Source organism: Pongo abelii, chromosome 8 (assembly GCF_028885655.2).
Source record: "Pongo abelii isolate AG06213 chromosome 8, NHGRI_mPonAbe1-v2.0_pri, whole genome shotgun sequence".
NCBI classification, from domain to species: domain Eukaryota; kingdom Metazoa; phylum Chordata; class Mammalia; order Primates; family Hominidae; genus Pongo; species Pongo abelii.
The window spans coordinates 14,910,344-14,919,891 of record NC_071993.2 but is presented as its reverse complement, the minus strand read 5'-3'; the positions used below and the strand labels follow the sequence as shown (position 1 = coordinate 14,919,891).

At 41.0% G+C, this 9,548-nt stretch overlaps 1 protein-coding gene across 1 annotated transcript in view; it reads left to right on the top strand.

The window, feature by feature from the left end:
* Positions 1-1,529: 1,529 nt before the first annotated feature.
* FAM107B (family with sequence similarity 107 member B) overlaps positions 1,530-9,548 on the top strand; it is a 258,097-nt gene continuing 250,078 nt past the window's right edge. Inside the window, exon 1 of the mRNA XM_002820540.4 lies at positions 1,530-2,288. Coding sequence (XP_002820586.1) covers positions 1,878-2,288 — 411 coding nt within the window. The 5' untranslated portion in view covers positions 1,530-1,877. The remainder of the gene's footprint in view (positions 2,289-9,548) is intronic.

Below are 9,548 nucleotides of genomic sequence, written 5' to 3'. Positions count from 1 at the left end.
AGCCTTCAAAAATGTCTTATGCACCATCACAGCCCTGATTTACTCTACGTGTGCTTGGAGGGGCACAGCGTGGCACGACCCGACCCGAGCGGACTATAGCAACCAAGTCAAATGGGAGACAAAGTGCAGTTCCGAGGGGTCCCCAGGAATCCTGGGGGGAGGGACCCTGGTAGAAGCCTGAACCCCCTGATTTCTTATGGGTGGGGGATTTGGACTGCTTGCACTTGGGACACAATGAAAAAAGAATGAGCTCACAACCCTGGGAAGCCAGAAACAGTTTGGCTAGCACGGGGCCTGCCACACGGTAACCTCTAAATAAATGGCAGCTTTCTATATTCTAACTTTCAGTAGAGACTAAAATAAAATGTGCATTTGATGCCATATCCACTCTTTCTTCAGCCATATCTGCCTTTTTGTATTATGAATATGACTGTCCATTTAGAACAATATTTCCCGTATGGCCATTACATCTATAAAATGATTGTTAGATAGAATGAGACTGAGAGGACAGATAGGAGAACAGGGATCTTGGGCACCCAACAAGCCCTTCTTAGTGGCATAAACTGTCCTTAGTCACATGAAATTTCAAAGAATTGGTTTCTGCCTCTGTAAAATGGGAATCAGTGCCATAATATAATAACTACCACCTGTCTGGGCCGAAGAGCACATCTTGACATTAAATTAAAAGAGAGAGCAAACAAATTAATTAAGAGTGGGTAACATGCCCAGAAATCTTGACCCTAAAATCACTATTAATGGTAAAAGCATTACAGTATTACATTTCTATAACATTCCTAGCAGACAGTTGGCTAAGGAAAAATCTTGATTCTGAATTGTCTTAGAATATGTTTATAATTTATTATTTTTCACCATTCACATATTAATGTGTTGAGAAACAGAAGATCTATGTTCAAAAAGGAGTTACTTTCTGAAAGTAGGTGCTACATACCGTATAGGTAGACTACTTCACATGTACATAATACCTCCACACACAACAACATAATACATAAGGATAATTGTTAACGTGGGGCTCTCTTTTTTTCTTTTTGGTATTGTTGAAAACTAATCAAGAACTTAGCCTAACTAGTAAAACAAACAAACAAACAAAAAAACACAAATTACCAAAGACCTATTTATAGTTATCAGTAAAGGCAATGTGGATCCTGAAACCAGGAAACTTGTTTTGAGGGTGGGGGGAAGATTCCGGGAAGATTCTGGAAAGATCCCGAAAAGTCCAGAAAGTTTCAGAAAACACATCACACCACAAACATGGATCTCTCCAGGCGAAAGATTGAGTCTACCTCCTATTTTAATAATGAAACAGCTGCTAGGGTCGTGGCCCTTCTAGGGGTCTTCATTTGTGATGGACAGCTGGGTCGTTTTTGTTTTGTTAGGGAAATAAATATTTGAAGGGGGGTAACCAAAGAAGGTTTTGCTGCTGTTATGATGTTATTGATACGCAGGCTGACGCTATTATGGCAGATGCTATCAGGCTACATTATCTTTATGCCTCCTAGGTAACCTGAAGCAATTGTCTATTGACTTGGCACTACCCTACCCTGAAGCGTCTGCCCTGCCTAGGAACTGTAATCGGAGCCACTCACATGCCTCCCCAACAGCATTCTTTAGCAACTGACAGCATCACAGAAGGAAGAGCGCGAAATTGCCCAGGATGGACACTTTCAAAGGGGCCCCAGCGGCTAAGTGACTCTCAGGGAAGGTGGCCTTGCCATCCCAACTTCTATTTAGGGGCAACCACTAGCAAGTTCTTCTCTTCGGGCAATTGGAAAGAGTTCCTATAAGCAAAGTGGAGGTGATGTGGACCCCTGGAAAATTTCCTTGCTCCATTTGAACTTCGCAATGATTCACTGCAAGTCATGTCCACGTGGAAAGCAAGACTCACCAAAAGAAGGAAGTCTCCCTCTAGAAGCATGTATCCGTTTCCGTGCTCAGCTCTGCTCGCTTGTTTTGGGAATACGAGGGAGAGTGCTTCCTTCAATCAGTCCGGCGTGGCTGATACTCATTCCACCGTCCGTGTGCAGCCTGTGGCCAAAGCAGGCAGACAGCCAAGACACCCAAGCGCAGAAGGAGCTCCAGAGAAAAGGCAAGATTCGGGCACCCATGCAGAGAGAAATGGCAGTGGGAATCGGAATTCAAGTCACCGCACTGCGGCTCAGCCCGCGGAGACGCCTGAAGATGTGCCCGGGTCCCTGGATGATGGGGCGGACTGTGAAGCAGTGGTGTTTCAGGCTTCCATCCCCAGACCATCAATTATTGACACGCCCAAGGTGAGTGAGTGTTCGCTCTGCGATTATAGACGGGATGGAGCTGGAGGAGCGTTGGGATCATGTGGCGAATGCTTCAGCAAACAAACTCATTTAGTCTTCTTAGTGAATAAGGCATTGCGGGTGTTCTCACTAGTGTGAAGAAGTGTGTTAAAGCCGTGTAGATTCTCAGAGTGTTCTGAAAAGATGTGGATGAGGCAATGATAATAAGCACTGGAGCCGTGGCAATGACCGAAGTTAACCTTGAATTAACGGGCTAGGGTGCCTTGGAGCCAACAATGGCTCACTCAATAACAGATTAGGGGTAAGATAGTTTACACCCCCACCGGTCTGTCAATTTATTTATATGAAAATCCACAATCTAAAAAGTTTGGCTAGGGAATTCACAAAACTGCCTCTACTTAAAATGAATCGCATGGTATCAAAGCAGTCTGGGAAAATTTGGAAATGATCATCAGTGTACGCCTAGTGGTACGGAAGGGAACTGACCTATAAAACTATTCATAATATGGATGTTTTTGTGATAATGTTCTGAGAGTTGAAGGCAGGAGGAGGAAGCTATTTAAAAAAAAATGGCGCCACTGCTCTTAAGAGTTATTTACTTATTTTCTTTCCATTTTTGGCATCAGTGAATTTTAATTGTGAGTATTCTGATTAGATGGAGCTGCACAATTATTTCAAAGTTCCCGGTAATCCCAGTTTGCAGATGCAGTGTAGAGGAAAGGTTTTCTAAAAGGTACACTCCCAAGATATCTCGTGACCATTTTTGGTCATTTCCTAGCCAAGTAGATTAGGACCAGACTTAAAAAACTGAGAAGTCTTTGGGGATCCATCATTAAAGTATTCTGATGTTTTAAATCATTTTTCTACATCCGTTTAACAAATTATTTTGTGGTCTGACTTGCTTAACGGAATCTAAGAAGCCTCCTTATATATACCAGTGCACATTGGGCACATGTACCATAAAACCTAAAGTATAATAATAATAATAATAATAATAATAATAATAATAATAAAAGAAAAAAAAAGAAATAAATATATAACTGTTAAAGTAAAAAAAAAAAAAAAAAAAAAAAAAAAAAAAAAGAAGCCTCCTTAGCAAGAAGACAGCCAACCAGCAAAGACAGGTTTAAAACATCATTTAAAAAATAGTTTCATTTGACACCCTGCAGGTTTATATGAAATGACTGAAGCTTGGGCCTGTCGTCTGCCTTCTGAAATTGGACAGAGAGTTTTACCATATTCTCTGTCACAGCAAAAACTACAATATTTTTTCTAGCACCCCTAAACCAAAACTCAAAACCAACCAACCAAAACCAAAATTTTCAGTGTATAGCCACATCGAGCTTAAGATATTTTTGGTAGTATTATAGGTAGCTGATTAGAATTCATGGCCAAGTTGATATTTGTTGGATATTTGTGGTACCAATGATGTACAGATTTAATGAACCGGAAGACTTTCTGTTGAGCAATGCAGACCCACCTTATATTGCTGAAGACAGCCGCAAGAACAAAGGATTACTTTGATTTTATCTTTCTGTTTTAGTTGCACATGGGACTCAGGGACTCAAGGCAAGCACGTGAATTCAAATAGAACCAATAACACAAAATGGGGCCACATCCATGTTTAGTGTCCACTTGGCAGGAGCAAAGCCATGGGTAGTCCACAGTGTAGGATGGATTATAGTTGGGAAGGCCGGAGCAGAGAGGACATTGTAACAATCTAGACAGGAACAACAGGGAGATAAAGTGGGAGAGGCTCCCTGAGGCAGGACACACAGCAGTTGACTGTGGGGTCCAAACGAGGCAGGGAGGGGAATAGTGATGCCATGCAAACACCGAAATCAAGTGTGAGGAGGTGCAGGAAGAGGGCCTGCTGTGGGTATATGGGCATCTATCCTAGTTCAGACACCGAGAGCTAAGCCGTGCAGAGCACTTGCAGTTCACTAGCCATTATTCTAAGTGCTTTACACAGAGTATCTCAGCCAACCCTGGTGACAGTGAAGTGCATATTCTTTGTTTTTTGAGATGGAGTCTTGCTGTGTCTCCCAGGCTGGAGTGCAGTGGCACGATCTTGGCTCACTGTAGCCTCTGCCTCCCAGGTTCAAGCAATTCTCCTGCCTCAGCCCCCCGAGTAGCTGGGACTACAGGTGCCTGCCACCATGCCCAGCTAATTTTTTGTATTTTCAGTAGAGATGGGATTTCACCGTGTTAGCCAGGATGGTCTCGATCTCCTGTCCTCATGACTTCCCCTGCCCAGCCTCCCAAAGTGCTGGGATTACAGGAGTGAGCCACCACACCTGGCCAGTGCATATTCTTATGGTGCCCATTTTACAGAGGAGGGCATGGATGCTTAAAGAGGGTAAGACATTTGCCCAAGGCCACAGAGAGAGGATGTGGCAGAGACAGGACTGGAAGCCAGTTCTGTTTGACTCCAAAGTCCATCTTCTGAATTATAATGTGCTTCTACTACTAATTAATTGTGTAGTGTTTGAGGATTTAGGATCAAATATTCATACGTGATATCACTTGATATGCAATCACATTTAAATATCATACATATTGGCTGGGCATAGTGGCTCATGCCTGTCACTCAGGGCTTTGGAAAGCCAAGGCGGGAGGATCACTTGAGACCAGAAGTTTGAGACCAGCCTGGGCAGCATAACAAAGGTTCATCTCTACAAAAATAAACAAATTAATTCCATATATTTATATGTAGATGTCGATATAATTATTATTTGTTTTTAATTTATTTTTATTTGTTGTTATTTTAATTGATATATCACAGTTGTATATTTTTTGGGGTACATGTGATATTTTGATACATGTGTAAATGTGTAATCAAATCAGGGTAACTGGGATATCTACCGCCTTAAACACTTGCCTTTTCCTTGTGTTGAGAACATTACAATTCCTGTCTTCTAGCTATTTTGAAATACACAATAAATTATTGTTAACTATAACTTCTCCACTGTACTATCAAATACTCGAATTTGTTCCTTCTAACTGTACTTTTGTATCCAGTAACCAACTCCTCTTAATGATATTCAATAATTATTATTATTTGTTTTTATTCATTTGCTTTACCCTTTTCTACCACAGCTTCATGGTGTATAACACCACAGAAGATGTCCATTTTGCATCCTGCTAGTGACAAAGCTTTGCTGCTGGCAGTGTGGGGGATTGCTTTGAGATCTTCTGATTAAAAGTGGCTTAGAATTGCCCAGATTTTTCATTACCAAGTAACCTTGCAATGGCATGTTTTCCCTTAGCAGATGATGAATGAGATGCTTTTATTACAATCTTGCCTGGCAGAAAAATGTTTCCCTTTTGGATGCACTGATCCCATTATTTAAGCTGCCTCGATGGAGGCCACAGATAATCTTTTTTTTTTTTAGTTCAGCCTCAGACATAACCATAGGTAAGAAATGGGGACAAGCCCCTTTCTCTATCTTTAGTTACCTGACGTTCAGACAGGAGGGTGGCTCATTTATATTGGAAACAATATCTGGTTCAAGAGAGAAAGCTTGAGGTAATGAAGCTAAACAAACTAAGCAAATATGAAACATTTTTGTTTGGTATAATGATCAGCGCACATGTCTGTATTGAAGAAATTCTGTTGATGAGTCTTCAACCTTTTTGTATTCATCTCTTTTCTGTTCCAGACCTGAAACCAAAGTGATAACAACCCTAAAATGGGAATGTGTCTTATAATTGTTAGTACCTCTTAATGATAACTTTTCCCCTTCTTAGTGGTCTTGTAGTTGAAGTGTCATATCATTGGTGGAATTGTAGACTCAACGAAATTTAGTAGTACTGCTGTTTATTTTATTTTATTTTTATTTTTATTTTTTTGAGACAGAGTCTTGCTCCGTCACCCAGACTGGAGTGCAGTGGTGCGATCTTGGCTCACTGCAACCTCTGCCTCCAGTGTTCAAGTAATTCTCCTGCCTCAGCACCCCAAGTAGCTGGGATTACAGGCGCCCGCCACCATGCTTGGCTAATTTTTATATTTTCAGTAGAGATGGGTTTTCACCATGTTGGCCAGCCTGATCTCGAATTCCTGACCTCATGATCCACCCGCCTTGGCCTCCCGAAGTGCTGGGATTACAGGTGTGAGCCACCGCACCTGGCCTGCTGTTTATTTTTTTAGTCAGCAGTTATTGTGCTCTTCCTCAATGTGAAGATAGCATTAGCCCTGGGGAAACACTGATGATTATGACTCAATCTCTGAGGTTGCTGACGTTCTAGTGGGAAGTTTCGTTGGGTAAACAGGCAGAATCAATGCAGTATGAGAGGGCTTATGGCTCAGCACCGGATGGAATACAAACACAGGAAGGGGCTCCATGCTCAGCCTTGGGAAGAAGACAGGGGAGACTAGAATACAGGGGCTTTGATCTTATTCTGTTCTAATTGCGAATCCAACTTAACACTGCACCCAGCCAAGTTGAATGGTGCTGTTTCACTCCTCTCTCTCCTAGTGATGTACGCAGTGTGAGAAAGGGAGAGTTCACACACTAAGCAGCTAAAAGTTTTAGAGTAGTTTGGTAGTTTGAGAATGTCTTCCTATAGCAGTTGTAAGTTCCATCTAGTTTGTACTTGAACTGGGAGTAGCCAGCGTCACATAGGAAGAGATAGTAATTGTAGTTTGGGAAATCATTTCTGGGTTTTTAAATAAAAAGTCAATTGTGGCCAGGCGCGGTGGCTCACGCCTGTAATCCCAACACTTTGGGAGGCTGAGGGGGGGTGAATCACGAGGTCAGGAGTTTAAGACCAGCCTGGCCAACATGGTGAAACCCCGTCTCTATTAAAAATACAAAAAATTAGCTGGTCATGGTGGCGGGCACCTGTAATTGCAGCTACTCGGGAGACTGAGGCACAAGAATAGCTTGAACCCGGGAGGCTGTGAGCCGAGATTGCACCACTGCAATCCAGCCTGGGTGACAGAATGAGACTGTCTAAAAAAAAAGAAAATAAAACAAAAACAAAAACCAAAACGTCAGTTGTACAAAAGTGAAGGGAAATAGGGCCCATCTTGGAATTGACAACTTCATTGATTTTTGGAACAGGTTGGTTTAGCAACTGGGCAGAGAAGTGGTAACCAAGCCATCCTAGCACCCCAGCAGTGGCCTGAAGATTCACAGGCTCTGGTGATTACTGATTTCTAGGGTCTGAGCCTCAGCACTGCTGTCTCTAAACACAGTTTTGTCAGTCGGCTTTCTCTGAGAGAATAGAGACTCCCTATGTTACTGGATACAGCAGGGTCAATTTGATTTTTTTCTTCCTGTTTTAGTGACACATGGGACACAGGGGCTCAAGGCAAGCACTGTGTGTTAGAATAGAACCAATAACACACAGTGGGGACAACATCTGTAGTTACTGTCCACTTAGCAGGGGCAAAGCCATGGGTAGGTGTAGGATGGTTTAGAGTCAGGAAGGTTGGAGCATCAAGGCCACGGTAATAAACCTAATAGGGACAGCAGGAAGATGAGGTTAGAGATAGTTTACAAGAGCCTGATGCATAAGTCACAATGCTCATTTAGTTGTAAGCTTTGAGCACTAATGGGTAGGGTTGCGCTGACTGAGCCGTGTATTCTCCCCGTTGGAAAATCACAAGTAAAGAGAAATGACAACCAAAAATTTGTTGGAAAGCATGGACTTAGAGGAAGAAGAGTGATTCATTTTATTGTGATAAAATACACACAACATAAATTTTACCATTGTGACTGTTTTAAAGTATATAATTCTGTGGCATTAAGCATATTCACATTGTGGTGCAACCATCATTCTTTTGCATGTAGATATCCAAATTTCTCAGCACCATTTGTTGAAAACAACACTGTCTTTTCCCCATTGAGTGGTCTTGGCACCCTTGTTGAAATCATTTGACCATATATGTGAAGGTTTGTTTCTGAGCTTTCATTCTGTTCCATTGGTTCATATGTCTGTGACAGTACCACACTGTTTTGATTACTGTAGTTTTGTAGTGAACTTTGAAATCTCAAAGTGTGAGACTTCCAATGTTGTTCTCCCATTTCAAGATTGTTTTGATCATTTGAGGTCTCTTGAGATTCTCTATAAATTTTAGGATGAATTTTTCTGTTTCTGCAAAAAACATTATTGAGATTTTGATAGGGGTTGCATTAAATATATAGATATCTTTGAGCAGTATTGACATCTTACATTTTCTAATCCATGAACACAAGATATTTTTCCATTTATTATATTTATGTCTTCTTTAATTTCTGTCAGCAACATTTTGAAGTTTTCAATGTACACTTCTTTTGCCTCCTAGGTTAAGCTAATTCTTAAATATTTTATTCTTTTTGATGCTATTGTAAATAAAATTGTTTGTTAATTTCCTTTTCAGAGTGTTCATTGTTACTGTATAGAAATGCAACTGATTTTTGTGCAGGGGTCTTTATCTTACAATTTTGCTGAATTTATTTATTAGTTCTGTACATTTTTTGTTTTCTACACATAAGATCATGTTATCAACAAACAGATAATTTTACTTCTTCTTTTCCAATTTGGATGCCTTTTATTTCTTTTCCTTGCTTAATTGCTCTGGTGGAAACTTACAATACTGCGTTGAATAGAAGTGGCAAAGTAAGCATCCTTGTTTTGTTCCTGATTTCAGAGTAAAAGCTTTCAGTCTTTCACCATTAAATATGAGGCTAGTGGTGGGTTTTTCTTTTTTTTTAATTTTATTATTATTATACTTTAAGTTTTAGGGTACATGTGCACAATGTGCAGGTTTGTTACATACGTATACATGTGCCATGTTGGTGTGCTGCACCCATTAACTCATCATTTAGCATTAGGTATATCTCCTAATGCTATCCCTCACTCTTCCCCCCACCCCACAGCAGTCCCCAGAGTGTGATGTTCCCCTTCCTGTGTCCATGTGTTCTCATTGTTCAATTCCCACCTATGAGTGAGAACATGCGGTGTTTGTTTTTTTGTCCTTGCGATAGTTTGCTGAGAATGATGGTTTCCAGTTTCATCCATGTCCCGACAAAGGACATGAACTCATCATTTTTCATGGATGCATAGTATTCCATGGTGTATATGAGCCACATTTTCTTAATCCAGTCTATCATTGTTGGACATTTGGGTTGGTTCCAAGTCTTTGCTATTGTGAATAGTGCCGCAATAAACATACGTGTGCATGTGTCTTTATAGCAGCATGATTTATAATCCTTTGGGTATATACCCAGTAATGGAATGGCTGGGTCAAATGGTATTTCTAGTTCTAGATCC